Source organism: Poeciliopsis prolifica, unplaced genomic scaffold (assembly GCF_027474105.1).
Source record: "Poeciliopsis prolifica strain line A6 unplaced genomic scaffold, Auburn_PproV2 SCAFFOLD086, whole genome shotgun sequence".
NCBI lineage: Eukaryota > Metazoa > Chordata > Actinopteri > Cyprinodontiformes > Poeciliidae > Poeciliopsis > Poeciliopsis prolifica.
This window is the reverse complement of record NW_026562461.1, coordinates 792,014-816,495: the sequence shown is the minus strand read 5'-3', so window position 1 is coordinate 816,495 and position 24,482 is coordinate 792,014. Positions and strand designations below refer to the sequence as shown.

At 39.9% G+C, this 24,482-nt stretch overlaps 4 protein-coding genes across 4 annotated transcripts; 2 read left to right on the top strand and 2 right to left on the bottom strand.

The window, feature by feature from the left end:
- The first annotated feature begins 833 nt into the window (after nucleotides 1-833).
- ubap1lb (ubiquitin associated protein 1-like b) lies at nucleotides 834-8,673 on the top strand. The gene is made up of 6 exons (XM_055022452.1): nucleotides 834-884; nucleotides 2,837-2,957; nucleotides 3,289-3,885; nucleotides 5,929-6,135; nucleotides 7,090-7,191; nucleotides 7,261-8,673. Exons 2-6 carry the CDS (start codon nucleotides 2,850-2,852, stop codon nucleotides 7,393-7,395), a joined length of 1,149 nt encoding a protein of 382 aa, XP_054878427.1. The 5' UTR covers nucleotides 834-884; nucleotides 2,837-2,849; the 3' UTR covers nucleotides 7,396-8,673.
- A 130-nt stretch (nucleotides 8,674-8,803) lies between these two features.
- On the bottom strand, nucleotides 8,804-10,804 carry kbtbd13a (kelch repeat and BTB domain containing 13a). The gene has a single exon (XM_055022454.1). It carries the CDS (start codon nucleotides 10,706-10,708, stop codon nucleotides 9,236-9,238), a length of 1,473 nt encoding a protein of 490 aa, XP_054878429.1. The 5' UTR covers nucleotides 10,709-10,804; the 3' UTR covers nucleotides 8,804-9,235.
- A 1,453-nt stretch (nucleotides 10,805-12,257) lies between these two features.
- Nucleotides 12,258-16,908, top strand: rasl12 (RAS-like, family 12). Its single transcript, XM_055022462.1, has 5 exons — nucleotides 12,258-12,403; nucleotides 12,734-12,790; nucleotides 13,412-13,485; nucleotides 14,258-14,452; nucleotides 15,363-16,908. Exons 1-5 carry the CDS (start codon nucleotides 12,322-12,324, stop codon nucleotides 15,690-15,692), a joined length of 738 nt encoding a protein of 245 aa, XP_054878437.1. The 5' UTR covers nucleotides 12,258-12,321; the 3' UTR covers nucleotides 15,693-16,908.
- Nucleotides 16,909-17,427: 519 nt separating this feature from the next.
- On the bottom strand, nucleotides 17,428-23,525 carry si:cabz01068815.1 (solute carrier family 51 subunit beta). The gene is made up of 6 exons (XM_055022461.1): nucleotides 23,344-23,525; nucleotides 21,893-21,951; nucleotides 21,419-21,802; nucleotides 21,029-21,151; nucleotides 20,282-20,372; nucleotides 17,428-20,197 (listed from the first exon to the last, which is right to left on the bottom strand). Exons 2-6 carry the CDS (start codon nucleotides 21,930-21,932, stop codon nucleotides 19,870-19,872), a joined length of 966 nt encoding a protein of 321 aa, XP_054878436.1. The 5' UTR covers nucleotides 21,933-21,951; nucleotides 23,344-23,525; the 3' UTR covers nucleotides 17,428-19,869.
- Between the last annotated feature and the right edge of the window lie 957 nt (nucleotides 23,526-24,482).

Genomic DNA, 24,482 nt, shown 5'->3' with positions numbered 1-24,482 from the left:
TTATAACTGAAATCTTTTAATATGATTCTGGAGCTTGTAGGATCACATTGATGGCAGTTATTATTGAGTGTATCTAGTAGTTTGTCACCCAAAACTTCTTCAACGTCATCTTGAATCAACTTGAGGTTTATATTTAGACACAGTTGGGTCTTTCAATAAAATAATGATCTGAAACATGCAGACAGGTTTTGGATGGATTGAACTGGTTAAGATCTCAACCGTTGTTAAAATTTGTGACTTAATAGATTCATCAGGGTAAAGAAACCTACAAACCCACCAATTCAGCAATTCCCATAAGACAGAAATCTGTAGAGAAAACAGAACAAAGCATAACGTTACAATGAAGACCGACACGCTGTTGGACTAAAGCAGGTACCACTTTCTACCAGAAGGGGGCATCATTCTATTATAAAAGTGTATTGGAACTCAGCACTACTGCCTGGCAGTGAGATATTTCTGCCAGGCAGATGAGTTTCATCTGTTTGAAGTGACTGTGTTAACAAAAATGTAAACTTGTATGGAAGTAAAAGTGGTGCTCTAAGCTCAATGTGTTTTCAAATCTTTTAAAGAAAGTTTTAAAGAGTTTACCATGTAACATGAAGTCAGAAAGTTACAGAAACTTGATTCTTGTTACCTAATCACCTAAACGCTAATTAATAAAATGAACTAAGCCTTATAGTGTGAGCTCTGAGAGTGCCACAACGTTAGCAGTGTGGCAAAATGTTATCAAACGCGGGATGCTGTTTGATACGCACCATGTGCCAGCTAATGGGGTTAACTGAGGTTAATGGATTAGAGGTTCAGCTGCTTCTGACAGAACCTGCAGAGGAAGGCTTCACTCCAGCTTCACACAGCGTTTCACTGAGGCACAGATAAACTGACAGGTAGGTTCCCTCTTCATGCTGGTTTCGGATTATGCGTAACTGATTATTTTCAAGGATTATTGTTACTATGAAATTCCTGTGTTTCATAGTTTTCGATGTATAATCATCTTTTACATCTATTTTCTTTGCTTGCTTCAGAATAAAAGCTCACAGGAACAAGAATTTAAAAAATAATGTTATAAAACTCCTGAATCTCAAAGTCTTTGATTACTTTTGCTGACTGTGTGCGACTGGCTGACAGTGCAGAGGTTGATAAATAAGTTCTCCCATTAACTGGCTGCTGAATCTGGAAAATATTATTGTGATTTTTCTAAGTTCAATGCTGAGGCCAACTGAAATGTTCCTCCAAGGACCCTCAGTGGAATTACTGTAGAAAAGTACAGAAGTGTATCACTGCCATATATATTTTGTCAGGATATATTTTTGTAATGACATGTGATAATATATCCCTCTAAATAATTATGACTTCTTAAAAAGGCACAGAGATTTAAGTCTCATTAAAACAAGAACGTTTCTTGTTATAACAAGATGCTGCTCCTGTATTTGTTTCTTTGCTCTGATATTTATAAGATTCCATAGAAAAGCACTTTGTTGTGAAAAATAGTGGTGAGGATTTATCAAGCTTTGCATAATGCCTGCTGGAAGAACTAACATTTCATTAAAACCTACTTGAAAAAAATCTTCAAGATGATAACATCTGGTGTTACAGTGTAGTGCTGTGTAAAAGTGATTAGTATCATGTAATGTTTTATACAGACCTTTAAAGAAAATCTTGTTCTGGATTAACTTTACATGAGCTTCTTTATTAGCACCAGAATATGCATGTCAAAGACAATACAATAAGCTCAAGAAACACGTGTCCTCTGGTGATGGAAGTCCTGCACCATCTGCACTGGGTTTTATTCTCACTACAGTTAATCATGTCTGATTAACTTTCAGTGGACAGAAGGAGCAGAAGCTGAGCATCTGCTCTGACGTCACTGCACATAAATACTTAGGTGCGAAATGTTTATATGATGTCACTAACACAATGTTGCAAACTTGCATAGTATCTAGGAAAGCACATGGCTTTTATTCACTCTTCACCAAACCAGTAAAGGAATGTATGAGTGAAGTCAGTCAGGGATCCTGGGAGGGAAAACTGATTTAGAGCTCAGCTTTCCTCCATACTCTGGCATCTAGTAAACAACTACACTTTTTTTTTTTTTTTTTTTTTTTTTTACCATCTGGTTACCATCTGTTAACCTGAACATCTATGCTGAACTGAAAGATAACTTCTAAACACCTCTTTCATGGACTTTAATATTTGCTCAAGCTGTCTATTTCCATGGTAGAGTGAAGTTAGAGAGGACATGTTTGCTTGGTCAGGAACAGATTGGACTCATCAGAATCCTCCCGGCTTTAAGGTTCACAACACAAGCTGCCTGTTTACAAAATATCTGCATATGGCGAAGCAAATCCCACCCCCATCCTATATAACACACACACACACGCACCCACACACACACACACACCACCCACACACACACACACACACACACACACACACACACACACACACACACACACACACCACACACACACCACACACACACACACATACGGGCGCGTGCATTAGCACGTACACGTTTGTTTCTCTATCTTTGCAGAAATTGGCATCCATTAGTTTCTATAGAATAATCCTGATCCTGACACTGATCATTACCAGTACATGCTTAATTTCACACTTTAGTCCTAACCTTAACCCAAAAAACTGAATTTACCCTTTATGTAATATGTGTTAGGAAAATAGTCCCTGCAACGTATGAAATTAATAATCCACAGACAAACTGTTGAAAGTGTTTTGAAGATTTAGGTTTAAAACAATGCCATTCAACTGTGTTTATAAGATGGGTGTACTCTTTACACTGTGTTTGTGTGTGTGTGCGTGTGTATGTATGTGTGTGTCTTAGTGAACTGAGTAGGATGGAAGGTCTTCCACTAAGGATGCCCCAGGCTGTCATCTTACAAGAAGTCAAAGATGATGTCAAAGTGACAATACCTGATTACCTCAGCATATTACAGGAAACAGCGGTACGGATGCTTTCTTTACTCTGTGTCTTGATCTGTTTCATTTGTTTGTTCAGTGTTTCATGCAGCTCTGGTCATGCTAGAGAACAGACTTTGATTTAGCCTGTGATGTAAAATTAGATTACATGACATACCTCATGCCATCAGAATGTGAACCAAATTTCAGTACATTTTACTCTAAGAATGGATACAATTTTTGCCAAACAATGACAATAAAGACAAAAGCCACATAATTTCCCTGAATGGGGTTAACAAAAAGTCAATTAATTTGAAAAGTTCTTAGCTGCAATAAAACAGGTAGTAAAAGGTTGCATATTGTTTCCTGATATTACAGTACGAGTTCAGCTTGGAGAACTGGGTGTTAACTGGCTTGCAGAACGGTCCCACCCACCATCAGCGGCCTCAGCCATTCACCTCTCCATCCGAACTTTTACCATCTTGTCCTCCGTACTGGATGATGTTCAGCAGCCCACAGCAGAGTCGTCTGGCCAGCCGCCACAGTTCTGACTTTTGGGAACCAAACCCTCGACAACGCTCCCTCAGCCTCAACCTTGCTGTGCTTCGCACCACCTTCACCATCTCAGACTCAGAGGATGAAGGAGGAAATACTGTGCAGCAAGCCAAGAAACCCCTGACAGCTAAAGCTTGTTTGAAGGAAGAGCACCCAGCTGCTTCATGTCAGAACATGAAGCAAAGAAAAGCACAGAGAGCCTTCATCCCAGACCTGCTGAATCCTCCATCCTGCCTGAGCAGCCTCCCCCACAAGCGCAGGAAGAACCTCCGGCAGTGTTCTGTCTCTGGGACGGACATGTCCAAAAAACAAGAGTCCAACATAGACAGTCAGCCTCAGAGCTCATTCTCATACAAAGCTCCCAACACCAGGATCTATACCACTGACAAATCCACTGACAACCATAAAGCAGCAGATATGGTAAAACATACTCTTCGTATTACATCTTAATAACTTGATAATCTGTGGGAAAAAGTATTTCTATCCATCTTTTTCTTTCAGCTGAGACAATCGTTAGTATGTGTGTGAATTATGACATAAACGTAGCAGTGAGTTGTATTCTTTACATTATGATTTGCTATGTACTCAAACATTGTCCATCATCACCACTAATTCAGCTAAAAGTCAGTCTCAGAGCTCTTTACCACTCTCATCCAAATGAGGATTTTTAATGCTTGTTTGGCATAATATGAGAACATAAACATAAAGCACACTGCACCAAGTCAATGCAGAAATGGTTGATGACATGGGTAACTTTTTCAATAATTTTCAGTAACAGTAGAGAGATTAATGCATATAGGGAAAGCTAAAAGTCTCACAATATGCTTTGCAAAGACTTCAAATAAACTTAAAACCAGACATTGCACCACTAGATTCTAGAGACACTTTCATATTTACCAACTTAGCCATAGTCTAACTTGGTCCAATTCAAATGTGACTCCGTTCTGTTCATATGTCCTGTCTTCATATAGCTTCTCTCTGCTTTGTGTTTAATTACGTCCAGGAGTGTTTGATAATTGTTTAATCTGCATGAAACAAAATATGCACTGATCAACGATCATGGATTCAGAACCGTGGGTACAGCATCTTGTGAACAACAGCTTTTTACTTTTTACTGGTTTAGCATCAAACCAGTGGCTGCTAAAAGTCTGTATTAATCCATTGCACTGTTACTAAATCCACAAATGTACAACATGCAATTCATTAGGATCCTGATTGACATCAGTACATAGTGACCCAATGACCAAATTTACCAGGCAGGCCAGGGTACAAGGGTCAGTGCTTTTTCATGAGAGCACAGAACAAAAGAATGAAACAAAAAAATAAAGAATAGGCAATATTTTATATCTTAATATATCAAGTGAGCCACTTGCATGTCTGCAGCTACAGGTTGGAGACCCCTGGTGCATCACATAAAATCTCTGATCCTGTCTCAATACAGCTGAGGTTAAAAGTGTAATTCATCAATAAAGTAAAGCTATGAAGGTAAAAATTGTCCACTCCTTTTTGTACATGGCCAGTCCTACAGGGACACTGGCCCCTGTTGCCCCTATGTAGAACCACCCATACCAGGAATAATAAAAGAGGAAAGACAGTTATGATGCTTTACCAATGTGATAATATTCTTGCCTGTGTCTCTCAGAATGGCAACATGACCCCTGTACCCTCTGCCCTTGTCATAACTGACTAACAAAAGGGAGTGCTGTTTCCACCATAAAACAGAAACCCAAATGAAAAGTACTGACAGGTGAAGTCATGACTTTAAACTCTGTTCCATTTACTCTGGTAGAAGTAAATCACCTTTTGATTCCACAGCCTGTTGTATGAACACAATTAAACTATCTTCTGCTCTCTGAGCGCTAACATCAACAAAGTCATTTGGCTTCTGTTTTAAATACATATTCAGTTCTCTGAGAACAAATCAGAACAGTTCAACATGGAGAGAATCTGTCAGTGAGGTTTTTCTCCTCTACACAACAGATTTGCAAAACATTAACTGTTTCACTTGTTTCTGTCAAATGAGCAGCTGAGACTCATCCTAACAGGTCTGTGGGCTTTTAAAGTTTAGCAGAAATCTATTCCGTTAACAGAGGTACTCTGAATATCTTCATCAGATGACCCTTTGAATTTTTTTAGAGCTGCAATTTAAATTCAATCCCAAAGAATTCTGTTTTCTTCACAGCTTGAAATGCTGGAAAAATTCTGCTTGGATGCCATCACTTAATATTTAGTCATTTAAAGATTAAATCAGTTCTCATCATCTATTTTTATTTTTATAATGCTTCCATGGTGCATAAATAGACTTGGTAAAGCCTGGGAGTAGACAGGTTGATCAGGATTACAGTGTGTGACTTGTCTCCTTCCACCGCAGTGTGACACTCTGGCCTGCAGTCAGCGTTATGGAGAAGATGAGCTGTCAAAGCCATGTTTTATTAACTGATTGCTGTGTGCTGTGTCTTCCAGATGCGTCTCAAACCAAACTGCTGCAGAGCTCACCCTATAGCCTCGTCATGCGGGAGCCTGAGCTCTGCTCTGGACTCGTCTGTGGAGCTCCTCTCAGCTCTGAGCCCAGAGGAGAGAGAGCTGCTCAGGGTCATCACTGCCCGGGGATACCCCCTCCGCACTGCCATCATTGCCCTGCAGAGGGCAGGACAACAGACCCCAGATCAGGTTAGTGTCATGTTCTCCAGAGATGATCTTATCAGGTAAGGAATCAACCACTATGGCTGAAATAGGAGAAGATATCAGAATGTATTGGACACATCACCAACTCATGATGTTTGTTCATACAGAACCTTTTAAAAGTCCTGACTCTATATCTAGAACCAAATCAGCCAGAGATCAGGTAATCTTTAAAGTGGTCTTGATCAGTAAGTGTTCAGGATTTCTGTAAGTCCTTTCAAATCTGGAAATAGAAAATAGAAGAGCACAAAGCAGTAGTGGATATGAGGTTGTGGGAGGTGAAACAGAAGTACTGTATACTAAGCCACTTTAAGCCAGTTTAAAAATAGAGACAAGACTTCCACAGCTTGTGGTGCATTATGTGTTTTCCCATGGCATGAAAAGCCCTTTGCTCTGAGTGGAGAGACAGTGAAACTGCAGGAACTACAGGGACATCCTGGGACATACTGGGACAACAGGACAGGAACTTATGGGAGACATGGAAACTTGTACCATAAAGCTGTTTCATAAATAAAGTTTAATTGAAACATGTTTATTATTTCATATACATTTCTCACCTCTCATCTTTAACTCCTTTTTTCTCTATGAGAAACAAAACAAAAACTATTCATTTAACTTTTTCTGGTGGAGTTTCACCAACGTGGAGGTCAGAAAGTCAGCAGGCAGCCTGAAACTGGCAGGCAGAGGTCCGACTGATCCGCCTCATCTCAGGCTAAAATATCCACGATATCGATACCAAGTCAATTAATACTATTGTGTACTTTTGTTTCATATCTACTCTCAAATTTTATTTTATTTTTGTATTTCAATTCCCCAACTCAAGCTCAAAACAAAATGTATTTTTAGGATTTACTCTCAAATGGCAATTATTTCACACTTTTTGTGAGAAATGAAAAAGCTCACCAATCATGTTAATATGTTTGAATGTGTTTCTGTCTGCAGATCCTGAGTTACCTGGTTGCGTGTGAGCACCTGTGTCAGCTGGGCTATGACATGGCTCAGGTGGAAGAAGCCCTGGAGATGTTTCAGAACTGTGAAACAAAGGTGAGCAGCAGCGTACAAACGACTTCACTCATTTCAACACTCCACTCATTTCAACTTCTTCCTGTTTAGGCAGAAGAGTTCCTCCACCTCCTGACGCAGTTCAATGAGATGGGCTTCCAGTCACACACCGTCAAAGAAGTGCTGCTTGTCCATGAGAATCACAGAGAGCGGGCGCTTGAGGAACTGATGATGCGTGTAGCGTGACGGCAGGGTTACATGCAGCTCGGTTCAAACTCTAGAGAGGGTTTTAGGCAATGGGTTTTGGTTGTGTTCAGCAATGCTTTATTCATAATTTTCTCTGTCTTTTTTTGTACTAAAGCGCTCCAGTTAAACTCTGCATGTGTCATAGTGAGTTTTAGGACAGCTACACAACAAAATATACCTTATAAATGAAGCCTACTTGATGGGGCCACTCTTTAGACAGCTTACATGGGCAGTAACCATTTGTGGGTGGTCCCTAAAGAGTTTTTTTTCTTCTTCATGTTTTTCTTTTTTTATTTAATGAATGGGTCTTTTGCAGCATTTCACTTTATATAAAAGTCATAGACAAATCATGTGAGAAGTATTATTTTAAGATTTTTAGACTATAAGCAATGACCAAGGAGTTATTGGCTATGGGATGTATTTAAACGAGCAAGCATCAGTTCATACCTGATGTATATAGGATTAGTTATTTGCATTAGCAAAATCTTTCTTACTTAGTGGATAGGGCACCATAGCTGGTTGCACCCCAGGGCCCACATTCTTTTAAATCCATCCCTGGTCATTAATGACTTTCCACACCTACAGTCACAGTAAACAGAAAATACTAACTCCATCAGCTCAAGAGTCGAGTCAGAACATATAAGTGAAATAGTTTATACCAGCCTTTAAAATGATTATTATAGATGAATTATTATCATCACAGCAATGAAGGGGTGCAAAAAGAAAGCTGCTTAAATATTTGGTCAGTCTTTTTCTCTTTGGTTTGCTCTGATCAGTTGCTCTCCATGCTGTCTGCAGGATGTAGGCCAACAGTGTTTTGTCATTTCTTTGAGCACTGAACCATTGCTGTTGTCTTTTCTGCTTGGAATTGCTGGAACACACACATTTGCTCCTGAACTCCCAGAAGCACAGCATCAAGAAAGCACCCAGGATCAACTTTTCCATTTTTACTTCGTCTTTATGGATTAAATAACAGTGCAGAACCTGTTCCACATGAAATCAGAATCATTTTCGAACCTCATAAATACAGGATATCTGTCATACGCTCTGATATGGAAAATCCAAACATTGAAGCAGGGTGAACTTTCTTTTTGATCAATGCTGTCTGTGGTGGATGGTGTGGTCAGAGAGAGTAAATTCCCAGTTGCTCTAAATGGTTTCATCTTTACTGTTACATGTTCCACTATAAAAACAGCATCTTCTGATTGAATGTAATGACTTCTTTCTTTATTTTTTTTTAATGCTTATATACTAAATCATGTATTTATACTAAATAAAGGTTGCTACTTTAGTTTAACAGACACAAAAGTGAGGACTTCTCTGAGAGGCCGGAGTTTAGGCACCCTACTGGTTGCCATGGGAGATTCAAGGATTTCTCAAACATGCATGAAGGAATCAAAGCAACACTCAAAGCATGTTTTTAATGAGAGAATAACATTATAACATGACATAAAACTGAACTCAACGCAACACATTTTAAGCTGTGGAAGGAGAAAGTACCCAACACACAAAATTTCATGATCATCTGCCACATTAGTTCAGTCTTTTTCTCATTGTTCAGCTATGAACATTCATATAATCTGATATATTATCTAATACCTGCAGTCTGAAATAGATTTCTTGTTTTTGTTTCTCTTAATGTTGACTGATGGTGGAATTTACTGGGATTCCTTGGAGTCTGAAATCTGGGTTGTTTTCCACTCATGAACAACTTTCCTCTCTGTGGAATGATGATCTTCACATAGATCAGAAATGGTTTTTCACAAAGCTAAAATGTTCAATATGAAACATTCTTCAAAACTTGTTTTTGCTCCACAAAAGCCAACTTCAAAATTTCCCTTCAGAAGTTATAGGAGCACTGTAAAGGCAGGGTGGGAACAATATGTTTGTCTCTAAAGCTTCCTTCTGAAATTTGATCCGAACATCTATCCCCGAGAGAGACGGTGTGTTTAGGGAGCCTCATCTGGAATGTGTAGATGGATCCAACCCGACCAAAACCTTCCATCTCATGCTTTCGCCTCCACTGCGTGTTCTCCACCGAGTACTCAGTGGTAACATGTCTACTAAGGGTGAACACTGAATCGCCCCTGACCACAGCAGTAAACAGAGAGCCTTTGCTGTTGCTATAGTGACCAGACACGGCCGTCCACTGACCTGAGGTCAGGTTGTAGCAGTCCATCACGCAAAGCAAGAAGTCTTCACCTGGTCCATTCCGCATCATGTACAGATTATCCCTGTGGCCCACCATGTAAAGTCCATAGCTCTGCTGGCGGATGAGCGTTGTGACCAAAAGCCAGCGGTCATCCTCTGGGACGTACTCGTGGACATCCGTGGCCCCCTTTCCTCTCCAGAGACAGATGAAGATCCTGTTCATGGCTACAGCCGACACCACGGACGCTGCCTGACAGGGCAGGGCCGAGACGAAGCCCCAGCTCCCCTCAGATGTCCGAAGTCTCTCCACTGATGACAGATCCTTCATGTTGAACTTCCCCCCTAAGGCATAGAGACATCCCTCATGACCAATCAGTGTGAAGCTATAGCGTAGCTGCTGGGGACCACAGACTGTGGACCAAGTGTCCTCTGCAGGGTTGTAGCAGAACCCGGCCTCCACAACCCTCTTACTGACATCATGCACTCCTCCAATGATGTACAGTTTGTTGTCAAGGACAGCCACCCCTGCCATGGTGGTGCTGGTGCTCAGTGGCAGCTGAGTGAGGGTCCTCCACTTCCTGTGTTCCTCGTCCAGATAGCAAACCGTTCTCTGGACATCATGCAGCAGCTTTGAGGATGGAGAGTGGCTGCATACGGCCATGTAGCTGCTCGGGGAAAAAGACTCCACATACTCCACCATCTGGCTGGGTAAGATGTGTACGTCCTCCTTTAGATCAGCATACATGTCCCTGATGAATAAGGCTGAGTGATGGGACAACTCCCACACCCCATAGACAGCAGCTGTGTGATACATAAGCAAACAGTTTTCAGAGCTGACGATGTTCATCATGTGTTTGGTGAGAGCTGGTACCTGGAGAAAAGCCGTGCACTCAATAGATTCCACAATCTGGTCACTGTTGAGCATGGGCCGCTCCCCCTGCAGCACCCGCAGCAGCACCAGGAACCCCTGAATGCCAACGCTTCGCAGCTGTAACTCCTCCTGCTGGCATTCTCTCATTCCAGACTGAAACAACGCTCTGAAGTACTCACAGTTGTCTGCCATGACAGTTCTGTCCACGCTGAAAATACTGCCGTTGATGTTGACCCTCAACCTGTCTCCTGTCTCACCATGTCCAGACCCCTGGCAGTTGCTGGCCGCCATTAGTATTTGCTGCAGCTCCCTACCAAACGCTCATTTATTAAAAGCAGCTCAGTCTGTTTCGAAATCCAACCATATGCGACACTTGTTGAACTACCAAAGACAGTATTCTCCTCTCTGTATCTGTTGTTGTAGCTCTGAGAGCACACTCTATACATAGCAGCAGCAGATGCAGAGGTGTGACACAGTCCAAGACCAAATGTAACCTGAGCAGAGAGGTGAGTTGGATGATGGAATGGTAGCTGAAAATCAATAATGATTCCCTCTTTGTTTGTGGAACAGCTGAACATCTGACCTTGTGCATCAAGCCAAGTTGATGAGACAATGTTTGACTCATCTGGGGGTCATGCCACACATACCACCACTTCAACACCCAATCTATTCACAGGACAACTGTGCTGTGAGGTTTATGGCTCATCTTCTACTGAGACACAGAGCTGTGGTGGAACATTTTATTACAAGGTTTTACAGTATGACTTTGATCATCTGATCTGCTGGTTATGTCATGTTACTCTGATTATAAGCTCACACTAAATCAACCCGTTCTGGGTGATAATTGAAGATGCACCGATACAATATTGTTACAGTTGTTACTGTTACGGTTTGGTTTTTCAGTTTTAGTTTCTTAATTATTTATTTTACATTGATTGTTATGCTCCTCATAGCACTGATAGGCTTTACAAATGAAAGTTGTGTTGTTTCAATATGTTGGATCAAGCTTGTCAAGCTATTGTTGTATGTAAATGTGCTGAATTGGTGCAGAGTTATCAAATAAACTTGTAATTCAGTACATTTAGGCATTTTCTTTTCTTTTAAACAACTATTAAGTCAAAGAAGCACTGCTCCTCTGTCTCAGAGCATATTGGCCGATATTAACTCAGCCAATATCGATCCAAAAAATAAGAAGTCCGACTTCTAGGTATTGTGAATTGAATTCTGCTGATGTAATTCAGAGAAAACAATTTTCAGCTAATGTATGTGTTTATGTGTTATCAAAGTGATTTGAATAAACCTGCTTGTTGACATTATTAAGAATTTTTCAGAAGGAATGAAAAGCTGTAAGTCAAATGTCATAAACACTGTTTTGAAGTGGGAAGTTGAAAATGTTCCTGTACAGAACAAAAACAAACATCTGCAAAAATATGAAAACAAGGATGTCTGACATATCTATGTAACATGAATGACAAAACACAAGCACTGAACTGTATGGCAGTATTGAGTCTGACCACACAGCTTTGACTCAGTCGATGTTTTCTTTAAGTTTAGTTTTTATTGTTTTTCTTTGAAGCTTTTTTTTAAACCAAAATTAGCCGGATGAGTGAATGAGCTGCACAAGGCCCTGGACTGAGACCACAGGTCTGAATCATCATCATCATCATCATCATCATCATCATCATCATCATCATCATCATCATCATCATCATCATCATTGTCATCATCATCATCGTCGTCGTCGTCATTATCATCATCATCATCATCCCTCCCTCCTCTGTGGGAGCTTAGGGCTTCTGCCCAGAGGAGTGCACATCTTTTCCTGCCCCGGCTCGTCTGTCAGGACAAGATCCCCAGCAGACAGAGGACAGTCAGAATCATCGTGCAGCAGTCTGGACCTGACAATGACTGGGATGTTTGGGAAGGTAAAGCCATGTGCAGAGTGCAACCTGGTTCTGCTCGGAGCGATGGGCTGTGGAAAATCAGGTCTGTGTTCTTTTTTAACAACTTGATGTAAAACATTGTAAAGGAGCCATGTTCATTTCTTGTTTGTAAATCTTCTGATCAGGATTTTAGATTCTATTTTTAGTTCAGAGAGAATCCGGCTGACTTTATGTTAACGATTATTTGTGCAGCAAAGAGAATTTGTTTTCAGGGTGGTCAATCAGAACAGTTCTACCATTTCTCCTGGTAAATGGGACAGTTTATGAAGCTCTGACTTTCCCAGGACTCTGACTGACCCCTAGCCCCCCTGGGTCCCCAGGGATCCAGATTCACTTACGTAACTTGTTTTATGCTCCTTTTCTCCTTTTACAGCTCTCACTGTCAAGTTTCTCACAAAGCGCTTCATCAGTGAATATGATCCTTATCTTGGTGAGTCTTTTCTTCAACACTGATTAAAAGAGATAGTTAAAGTTAATAGATTTACTGCAGTGATTACACTTTACAATCCAACATGAGACTACAATGTGAAACCAATAAGTGGGTGATAAACCACAAAGAACTTTGAAATATAGTACAAAGTTCTATTATACAGTTATACTTAGCAATCTATAATAATACGGTACATTACCAGTAAGTGAAACATTATATAGATCAATTCCAAACTACAACCACATTTTGTGTTTGTCATAAATTGTACATTAACTGTATATTTTATTCAATTGATCCCACTAATACTAGTGGGAGAAAACAAATCCTCATCTCTGACACTGGAGCATAATAATTTGGTGGATGTGTTTAGCTTGAACATCAGGGGCCAGAGTTCTGATCGACACTTTGACAAATATCACAAGATCTCAAAACAAGAAGTTTATTTTCTGACTGGAGGAGATTTAATAAATCATTGCTTCCGGAACAGAGTGAGGTTTTTGTGCACATAACACAAAATCCCGAAATCAATGGATATTAGACCATGAGCGAACTTAGCTTCATTCAGCTATGAGACAATACATCTGGAAGTATCCAAGCTCTCCTTTTGTTTGTGTATTTCAGAGGATATCTATTCATCAGATGAGCTTGTGGACCAGCAGCCTGTTACAGTTCGAGTGATGGACACCTGTGACCAGGTATGAGCCTCAGCAATAAGCTCCACATTTACCAGAACAGCATCAGAACAGCAGCAGACCTGCAGTGACGTTCTGAGCCATCAGATGATTCTACTGCAGGCACAGGTTAGAAGATCTGAAGGTTCATAGAAAAGACATTACAGTCAGTAGAAGGTATGAGGGGAAGGCGCTCCCTCTAGAGGTGAAACACTGGAACAGCCAGCTACTGATTCCAGGCCTTCTTGAAACATCGCAGATCAACTCAAAGCCACTCAGAGGACGATTTTGTTTTAGGACTAAATGTAACGCTGATATGAAGTTCTTGTAAACAATATTCTCACTTCAATGCCACCAATACGATTGCAGCCAGTTTTATGATATCATGTTTTCCCATGATGGTCTATAATATAATAAAACTTGCATGAATTAAGTATTTATTAACACTTCTGGAAGTTTTTAATCATACCAAGCTGTTGTAACAGATGATGTTTGTGATGTTTAGCGTTTCAACATATGATCTAAAGCGAAATACAAGAATATCAGCTTCTTGCCAATAAGAGTCAAAATCATTAGCACAATTTTCCAGCTTTCAAAATAAATTGTTATTAATAATTTCATGAATATTGTGCCAGTTCAGCCAAGTTCAAAGAAATTAATCCCTGATGTCATTCTCAGCTGTTTATTTATTCAAGCAGAAAAAGCAGTTTTGGCTTAATGGTAAAAAAAATAAATTGTCACAAAATGTGTTTGTGTGTGTGTGTGTGTGTGTTTTTGCGTGCACATGTGTGTGTAGGAGGGTCCAGTGAATTGTGAGCGCTATCTTTCATGGGCCAATGCCTTCCTGGTGGTCTACAGCATCAACGACATGGAGAGCTTTAAAGGCTGCCAGCTGTATCTGCAGACTCTCTCCATCCATAAGAACACCTTCAGGTCCCAGACTCCCATCATCTTGGTGGGCAACAAGCTGGACATGGACAGATACAGGCATGTAATCCTGTGGTAGCATTTTACTGTTATGGGTCAAGGCTGAACATCTTATTTAAGTAGTATTTCAATAAATGATGTCAAAGTTATTTATTTGTAGCAGTGGGTACATTAAGATAACAGCTCTTTCATTACACAGTGGTCCCATCATGTAATGAAAACTAAGGGCAGTAAGTGACCTGGAAACAGCTTTGAACACTGGCTGAGGTAAACCTAGAGGATTTTGGCAACATAACAGTCAAATACAGATGAATGTGTTTGATTACAACTTCAGCAAATAAGCTTTATTTTCACCAGCTATAGTTCAACAGGAGAGAAACCTGTGAAGGAAATCAAGGAAACACAGAAGTAGAGCTCAAGATAACAAAACAAACTCTGTTTTTTGACATTCACTCATTATCTCAGAAACCCATTGGGGAAAAATATATGCAGAAAATGTCTACTCTTGGTTTTCATACGAAATAAACCAAAATATTGTTGATCATTTTTTACTGTGTAATTGTGCAAACAGCACTCACAGAAGTGCGGGTGAAATGTTCAGAGAGAGATGACTGTCTCTGTGTCTGATGGCGCAGTTAGATGACCAAAGCTGATATCTCAATAGACATCAGATTATCAATGATCCACTTTTTTCACTTCTGGTAACGATACAAACGTCTGAGATTTAGTATTGGCAGATATTGATAAGATACAGAAAAACAGCTGAATTGATATTGATAAGGGATTGGTGCATCTCTAGTTCATGTTGTAAAAACAAAGTCTGGTCTTCTGTCAGACAATGAAGAATTCAAGGTTATGTGTTTTTTTTTCTACAGTTGCATGAAAACATTTGAACAATCAGCTAGTAAAAGAAGAAGAAACAAAACAAAATGAATTCAAAACGTGTCTAAAGGCTGATTTGTCCTTTCAGGCAGGTGAGTCAGGGTGATGGTGAGGCTGTGGCGATACGCTTCGACTGCTCCTTCTTCGAGGTGTCCGCCTGTTGGGACTTCCTGTCTGTGCAGCACATCTTCCATGAGGCAGTCCGGAGGGCTAAGCGAGGTGGCGAGCGCAGTAACTTGCTCAGTGCAGCCTATGTCAGCGAGGACAAAGCTCTGCTGGGTGTCCACTCCTTCTCAACTCTATGCTACAAAGAGCTGCCGGCACCTGCCACCGCCAAGCTGGTCACGGTGAAGACATCCAGAGCTCAGAGCAAACGGAGGGCCGCCACACTCACCCTGCTCAAGGGCTTTAAGATCTTCTGACACGTCTGCCATCCAACTGTGACTTTAGATGACTTTCAGACTGACGGGTCGATGCAACACAACAGATAACAGAGCAGGAAGAGGAGCTGGTATATTAACAGGGTATATTTTTCCTTTGTAAGGAATTCAAAGATTCTGGTTCATAAAAACCTTATTACAGGTTTGGATCTGAACTTTGTGCAACTCCTGCTGGGTCACTTCTCCTAAACATTCTGGCTGTATGCTTCAGTTGTTTGATTCTGATTTACCCTGGGCTTTTTGTCTCACCCATCAACCCATCAGTCCCTTTGAGGGACCAGAAATCCCTCAAAGGAATCAGTCATCACATCCTGTAGATGGCTGTGTAAGACGTAGAGTCATCCTCGCTTCTGTCAGACTGCACCATGGCACCATTGCTACAATGGAGCTCACCACCATCAGTGTGTAGATATGTGTGTGTGTGTGTGTGTGTGTGTGTGTGTGTGTGTGTGTGTGTGTGTGTGTGTGTGTGTGTGTGTGTGTGTGTGTGTGTGTGTGTGTGTGTGTGTGAATGGGTTTATGACTCAATGTAATGTGAAGCGATCTGGGATGTTCTCCACTAGATAAAGCTCTGTACAAGTACAGGACATTTACCATGTACAAAATACAAAAAACAAAACACACCATCCTTTAATGCTAAGGTTTATCACAGAAAAATAAACTGTTGTGATAAAATAAAATAACTTACAAAGTGTAAGTTACTTACAAGCAAGTGAACAGCTTCAGCTTCCTCTGAGGTTTAAGAGGAAAGCAGCCGACAGATCACATTATTGAACCATAAACTGGTTTAGCTACAACTAAAACAGCAGGAGCATGCAGGCAAAGCAGCGCTAAGTGGGAAGGCATCAGTACTGACCTCAGAGGATATTTCTGCTGCCTAAGACTCTTCTGAAATGTGTTGCCCAGAGCACACAGGAGTGTACTTTTTAGCAACACTTTCACTTGCTACATTGTTTCAAAAACCACTTGTTATTAATTGTAATACAGCAATATTATATCTTATATTTTTCAGAACTCTCCAAAAAAGAGATGTTAGGTACAAGGGGTTAAGGACGAAAGACATTTGGCTTGTGATGTCCCCTTTGAAGGAACTAAAAAGAGCTGGTGTGAGTGCAGCCATAGTCTTATCAACAATAGAAGAAAGAAAAAACTGTAACTATCATTTGTTGTTTGCATATGGTTGCTGAGTTTATTATTACAAAGTTCTTCTGCCATAACAAAAACTACCTGAACAGAGACAGAGGCCCAACCCATTCCATTACAATCTGCAATACAGATAACACTTGACAATTTAGATAACTTTAGAAAGGCACTTCGTATAACATGTCAATAAATGGTTATATTCATATTCATATGGACCAGGATCAGGTCTGAATTCAGCTTCAGACCTGGTACCTTCTCATCAGTTAGTGGCCTAACTGCAAAACTGGAGGTTTTATTCTCTGGCAGAGGCGGACTTTGATTTAGGGACTTGTGCACAGCTTTAGTTTACAAGAAAAGGATGACAGGTTCAAGCTTCATATGCTATGTTTCATACAAAATGACGACATGATTAAACCCAATTCTTCTCCCTAGACCAGACTTTGGGTGACTGTGGCTCTGTGGATAGAGTAGTTGTCTTTTGATTGAAAGTGATCTGCATTCTGGTGTGTATATATATGTGTGTGTGAATGAGAAGTCACATTTACTTTAGTGATTAAAATGATTGGAAAATCAGTTCAGTCCATTTACCACTAAGGTATAACCTTGTTCCATTTTGGAAAAAGTTTCAACAAAAAGAGATACAACACATTACAGTGAAGACGACATATACTAAATGGAGACTTTAAGCACTTACTGGTAATGTTGTGGTTTTACTGTCAAACAGATTGTAAACTGATTTTGAATATAGTACATACAAGTTACCATATACAGGATGCAAAGATGTGAAATTAGACATACTTTAGCTGACTCAGTCCACTACACGACAACAAAGTGTTTTCAATATGACCCTTGGTGCATCAACTGGCATTGAAAAAAGCATGCATACCAGGGAAAACCGCTCCTCACGTGTCATCCTGACAAGTTAAATCACAATTGCTGAATTGAAGCATCGTTTGTTCAAACACATGGAGGAAGAGAGGAAAGGTGGGGCACTGTGTCACAGAGTGAATGAAGCAGGCAGCTGATGCACAAACATTCCTATATATTATCAATATACATGTTTAATTCTACATGCTGATATTTCACAGTCTGTCTAACATACTGAGAGTGGCATATTTAGTCCTTTTGATCAGTCACAAATGAGCAGTCAAAATTAAGAAAATTAGGCAGAAAGCACGATACGCTGTCCCACTGATGGTGGTGAGGCGCTGAACCAAATAGACACAAAGGGCAACAGGTGTTCTACAAATTAAAAAGACTGAAAACAATAAGAAAAGTACAAGAACACTCAGTGAGAATAGAACTATTTCATATTTTTGCTCTCCTCCATGCTGATCAGCTCCATTAAAGCTGCCAGATTTTTAAAAATGAAGGCAAATGAGCAATTTTTACAAAAGTGAAACAAATATTTGTGGGAATGGACTTTATATTACAAATATAATGAAATCATTTTAAATTTTCGTTAGAAAAGAATCAGCCAAAAAAAAAAAAAATCTAATTTCAGTTTTATAAAATAGTATTCTGTTATTCTTGCTATAGTGTTGTTATCATGTATAGAATTGATTAAAGCACAATTGAAAGCTTTTAATACAACTAAATGTTTAAGTTAAGGTCAAAATAAGAGCTAAATTTAAATCTCCACTTCTGTTTTGGGTTTTAAATATTTGTACACCTGACTCCAGAGGAATCATGAACCTCACCGGATGACACTGATGCATACACCACCTTGGCTGCATTAAGACCTGCAGTGGTTTCAGGTGAGCTTGTGGCAGCAGTCACTATTGAGTCAAGATTACACAAGACAGAAACAGAAGAGGTTGAAGGGATTTAAAGATTTGTGAACAGTTCACATCAAAGAGTGCAGACTGGAGAATGCAGTCAGTCACATGATTGTTGAAAAAACATCTTTAGAGCTTTGTAGTTTATTAAATGTAAATGACAGGAAACTTTAAAGTGATCCACAGTTAGTTGAACATGTCCTATATTTGTTGCATTTTCCCTACTAACTCAAAAATTGCAGTTTGAGATACATAAAAAGTCATAATTTCTTCAAAAAATGTTTCATCTTTCATTATATTTTTCACCCATGGAAGTCACCATTTTTTCACCCTGTTGCGTTGGGGCAGTTGGTCCGTTTTGTACTGGAATCTGAGACTAAACAACTTAACCGAAGTTGTTGTTTATCATATTGCGTTCGACTGGTGTAATTTTAGACAGTGTGACACTGTGTCGGAGTTGGCTGTGATTTTTTTAATAGTAGTGTGGTGAGTCTGCTTTGCTTCCCACATGAAAAAAACTTTGAAAGGACACAATTGTTCCCTCAACATTTATCTCCAGAAGACTGAATTATTTGTAAGAGCAAAACTGATGAAGGATCTAGCAGGTTACCTTCACAAGCTAAAACCAGTTGCAGTGCTAGCACTTTTTATTCACAAAGCACCTGGGAGAAACAGTGCTGGAAGCTATTTGAAATGATAAGGGAGCTATTGCTTCTGCTGTCAGTATTAAATGTGAAAGCACAGACCTGACACCGGACCAAAGACCAGACCTGATTCAGAACACCTCAATTACTTATTGGATCACACAGTCTGAGCAGCAGTAGGTGTCATTTATTGTTCCATCTATGAAGCTGAAGGTGGCAGCAGCACAAAGACCAGCTTCTTCAGTCAACTCTGTCCTCTTCCTTTGTTTGTTTCTCCTCATCTTCATTATTTCTGGTGATTTCTACATTCCCATCAACTTCAAGACACTCCAGTTCAAATTAAAAAGTCGTAATGTTACTCATTGCAGATTTAGCTGGACGGAGCTAGCACAACTGGACCAAGCGAACATCATTTACCCAGAATTCACTGCAGTGTAAACAATATGGCAACGTCCATGTGACAATATTTTATTTCAATTTTGAAAGCAGTATTTTTATTTATTGTTTTTTTTTTCTGAATAAATATTCCTCAAATAAAGTCTATTATTACAACTAATGGTGGATCTCTTTAAAAGCTGAGGGACAGACCAGTATTCACTCTGTCATCCTCCCCTCATCATCAGCCTCTCGCTCCTGCCACACTTCCTCCCGTTTCTCCTGCTGCTCCTTCTCCAGCTCCTCCTGTCTTTCCTCTAAAACATGATCTGGATACAAGCAGGAGGTGTTGCCGTCTTTCCATGTGACCACAATTTCCCCTGCTTTCAGTTCCTTTGTGTCACCTTCAGACATGGATGACGTGTGACCCTGGGGCAGTGGAGATGTGCCGTTATCCCGAAGAGTAGAAATTACTTGAAGCTCTTCACCTTCATGCTTCTTAACAAGGGATACTTGGGCTTTGTATTTAGCTATCTTCTTTCTGCTCCTGTTGGAGATGAAGCAGGAAATTCTTAAAATTGAATCTTACATCTTTCCCCTTGCTGCTAAGATTTGATGTGTAATTTCGTACTTGTTGGCCATGGCTCCCATTCCCAGCAGCAAAAACCCGATCAGCAAACAGACAAAAGCCAGAACCAAAAGCACAAAAGTCCAAATAGTTGCTGCAAGATTGAAAAGAACATAATCACAAAGTTAGTGATTATGTTCTTGAAAAAACATCTTGGACCAGAACCTTCTGAAACAACGTTGGTCCACAGAAATTACACACTCCACTGCTCTTAGTAGCCAAATCTTTTCTCCTGCCCCTCATTGAATTCTGTAAGGAAGGAGAAGTTGATTCAGTAGCTGATAATGCCGCCAGGACCCAGAACTCCAATCCAAACGGGATAATACACCATGGCTATCTGCTGCTGAGCTGACAGTGTTTCTATGCTGGCAAACAGATGGGAAACTGTCATATTCTGTGACTCAAAGTGAGAGGCCATTGTAGGTGTAGTCAGTTAGTTTATTAAAATATTAATTTATTATAGAGTGGTGTCTTTCTACAGATGACTGTCGGACCACTGAAAGGAGATGGAGGAGGTTGAGTCTTTCAGATTACATGTCTCATATTATGCTGTCACAATATGGTGACAGTTTAAACAAATATGTTAAAGCATTTTTTCTATAAAATTTACATACTGTAGCTGTGGTGGTATGTTTTTATTGAATGTGTATGAAAGATTCAGATTCAGCTTTTGATTTCACCAAACATTTCAATGTGAACCACGTTTGGCTTCAGGATTTTATAACCTTCATGATAAGCAGCGGTACTTACGGTCCTCTGTGCGGTAGAACCAGCGGTATTTCTCTCTCTCCTCCTCTGTCATGCCTTTCATCCCGGCTGCTGCCTCCTCCGGATCAGCTAACGGGTCCTGGTCCTCAGACGCTCTCCGGAGCCCTGAGAGGAACACAGGAACACGGCAAATCCTTCAGTTTTCAGAAACAGATCAATTACTTGTGCTGGTACATCAAACCCTGCAAAAAAATTTAATACACAAACGGTTATTATTGACAGGACTTTTACATGTGATAAAGTATTACTGGATTGCTTTGCAGTTTAGTTGTTGGAAGTGCTACAAAGAAATGATACTGCTGCCTTTATATTCCAGATATTTCCGTATATTTCTGAGATCAACTGCATCGGATTTGCTTCTTTCAGACTTACGGAGGCTTGTCTGACAGATGTCGCCCACGTCAAGAGACTTCCACTCAAAGTGCTTGAGGTGGTTATCGAGAATCACACGCTGGCCGTCGGTGGACAACAGTAAGGACGTGTTTCTGCTGCTGAGTCTGTTACTGCTACAGTCCCACATCAGCTCTGGAGCTTCCTGGTCTGACTCCGGACAGGCCTGGGTTTGGACCGGATGGTTCTGCTGAGCCGACAGACACCTGCAGGATCCGACACACATCAGCATGCCCTGGTTGATCCAGAGCCACTGCTGAGCTTGAGAGTCCAGGTCACACTTTTTCAGGAGAACTTGACCTGTGTCAGCTGACTCCTCCAGACACAGGCCATACTGCGTGTTATGGATCATAAACATCTGCCCTCCTGCAGAGGTCAAAAGGTTGACTTTATTAAAAGCATATATGCTAACTCAGTTACTCAGTTTCTACCTTATTTTACAAAGTGATTATTTACCTGGGACAAGGAGAAGCAGAAATACCCAAGAGTGAAACATTTCTGAAGTGGATAAAGAACTGTAAGAACACAAAGAAATTAGGGAACATTTTGTACCATCGTTTAGAGTTTGATTTATGTAGTCACATTTAAAGAACAGCCACAGCCGCTGCAGTTCTAACAGAGATGGTAATCTATATCTCCATCTCATCTCAGAATTTATGGTGCTATGATCTTTATCATAGTTGGTAGGGATATGATTTTTCACTGAATGAGGATCAATAAAGATACTGATGTACTCTCTCTGCATATCCACCCACCATCAGATGACCCCAGCCTGCATGGCAATGCTAAGTTCAATGTTTTATTGTGAAATAAAATATCGGAAAAAGAGTAAAATATTTACTAGATATGACTAAGAGCTTTGATTGTTTAACTGTAAAATCTTGTTGATTCAATTTCCCATCAGGTGCCAAAAATGAATCGAAACTTATTTATCTATTGATCATAATGTTTTAAAATCAGTAGCTGCACTCCTCCCCTTTATTTGTCCCACAAGATTGTATTTTGGGACATTAGTTGCTTCCCTTTGCATAAATTATCTTTCATTTTGGTGTCCTAATAACTACTGTATGTCCTATTAACAAAACATATGCAGATGATAGAGTATTTTCCATTTGTTAACAATATGATACAAGTTCTAGAAAGACTAACATCTCAGATAATTAGTAGATTAACGTTGTCAAAGCTTCATGTAACAAAAACAGAAAATATGTTTTTAAATCAGATCCAGCATATCTGGAATCAGTCAGAATATCTGCATGATTGGACTGAAATGACTTTTTGTCTAAGTTGATATTTTGTGAATTGGTGCAATAGAAATAAACTGAACTGAACCCAGTGTTGAGTGGCATGATTCAGAATCATTGGATTCAGACTGAATCTAAATGAATTTTAAAATCACAGGTAAAAAATAATCACAAATTATTTTCACCTGGTTACATTTATCAATGCAGGCAGTCAAATTATGCAAAAATGGACATTTCACATTTCAGTTACTTGGCATTAAACCTCCAACAGAACCAGAACCAGAACTTGGCTCAGTACTAGCCGCCATCTGCCGCGACTGACTGGAGTTTTGAGAAGAAAGAGCAGAGACACAAGAAGAAACAGATAAACTGATGTAGGAGTGTTTTCTATGTCCAGTCCTTCCAACCATTTCCTCCTGCATCATGAAAAGCAAAACCCACCACACTGTAAACCACATAGAAATGATATTCATAGTTAATAAGCAGCCGTTTAAAACTGGAGCTGGACCAAATCTGCCTCTCTGGATGAATCCTAAACTGAACCAATGAACAAAAACATCCCATAATACCCAGAATATAGCAAATATTTATCTAGCAACAATTTTCTTCCCATCAGCACTGATCTGCTGTGAATTGACGTGCTTTTCTTTTTGTTGTACTCACTGTGGATTGACTTCTGATGCGTCTGTGGCTGAGATGAGGAGGAGGGAACATGTAACTCAGCAGGTGCTCAACAGAATGAAAAAACATGGAAGATTTTCCAAAGGTCACGGGGAGGAGTCTGCACTCTGCTTGTTTATGGTGATGAGGGAGTCGAGATCCACAAACGCAGACGGAGGCTACATTTGGAGCTAGATATTTACCTCCAAAATGTCCTCTCAGTGAACGTCGAGACATTCACTGTCTCAACTTTTACCTTTTTGTCTAACAAGCTCATCGACCACTGCATGTTTGCTTTACCGATTCAGTTCTCCTTGTCATATTGAGAATATCTACACGTGATATGAAACATAAACTCACCCTAACAAATGTGTTCGTGTAGAGCCTGTAAAACAAAGTTCAGTGAGATCCTTCAGGTCTTTGACCTTGTTATATGGTTACTGTTTACTCAGCCTCATAGTAGCCTCGGTTCCTGTGCGTGAAGGTAAATGACTCATCGGTCAAATCCCTGCCTGCAGAGCACCAAACGTACAATTAACTGCAAAGGAATTAAATTTTTATGCTGTTGAAGTGGGGCTGTGGCTTAAGTCTGTGCCGTTAAAAATGAATCTGAAACCTTCATTTTATATTAAACTAATAGTTGAAGATGTGAATATCATACTGTATGTATTTTAACAAAGAGCAACAAGACATACTTTACTGCTTGTGCAGCATTTCTTCACCAACAGAAACATTACGGAGTTAAAGTGGTTCATACCATCAGGGTTGTGATGTCACTGTTGCTCTGTTGAGCCGGTTTTGTTTCTCAGGGTAATTCTTGGTGGTCCATCCAAAAAAATTAATTTCTCACCTTTTCAAACCACCAAAGCTACCTCTGCTCTGAACTTGGATGGAGATTTATCTCAAAAAAGAGAAGTGAAAAGAAAAAGCGTCATATTTCCAGGTTTTTTTCCTGACACACATCCGTATGTGGTGCATTTGCAAAGTTATAGACAAAGAAAATAACCATAATATTTTGGAAAAAAAGGGCGTTCATTTGTCAAATTCATATTTTCACCACCATCATATTTTCATACATTTTTAAATGTCAGTTTCAAACTACATATATAAATAAGTCAGAAGCAAAATATTTAGTTTTCAAA

Bases quoted from the DNA above. Each gene is read 5' to 3' on its own strand.
- si:cabz01068815.1 (XM_055022461.1), bottom strand. From the start codon at position 21,932: ATGTTTCACTCTTGGGTATTTCTGCTTCTCCTTGTCCCAG. The intron at 21,803-21,892 runs GTAAATAATCAC...TGACCTCTGCAG, and splicing joins TCTGCTTCTCCTTGTCCCAG to GAGGGCAGATGTTTATGATC. The intron at 20,198-20,281 runs GTACGAAATTAC...CATCTCCAACAG, and splicing joins ATGGGAGCCATGGCCAACAA to GAGCAGAAAGAAGATAGCTA.
- rasl12 (XM_055022462.1), top strand. From the start codon at position 12,322: ATGACTGGGATGTTTGGGAAGGTAAAGCCATGTGCAGAGTGCAACCTG. The intron at 12,404-12,733 runs GTCTGTGTTCTT...CTCCTTTTACAG, and splicing joins GATGGGCTGTGGAAAATCAG to CTCTCACTGTCAAGTTTCTC. The intron at 14,453-15,362 runs GTAATCCTGTGG...CCTTTCAGGCAG, and splicing joins ACATGGACAGATACAGGCAT to GTGAGTCAGGGTGATGGTGA.
- kbtbd13a (XM_055022454.1), bottom strand. From the start codon at position 10,708: ATGGCGGCCAGCAACTGCCAGGGGTCTGGACATGGTGAGACAGGAGAC.
- ubap1lb (XM_055022452.1), top strand. From the start codon at position 2,850: ATGGAAGGTCTTCCACTAAGGATGCCCCAGGCTGTCATCTTACAAGAA. The intron at 2,958-3,288 runs GTACGGATGCTT...CTGATATTACAG, and splicing joins GCATATTACAGGAAACAGCG to TACGAGTTCAGCTTGGAGAA. The intron at 6,136-7,089 runs GTTAGTGTCATG...TTCTGTCTGCAG, and splicing joins GACAACAGACCCCAGATCAG to ATCCTGAGTTACCTGGTTGC.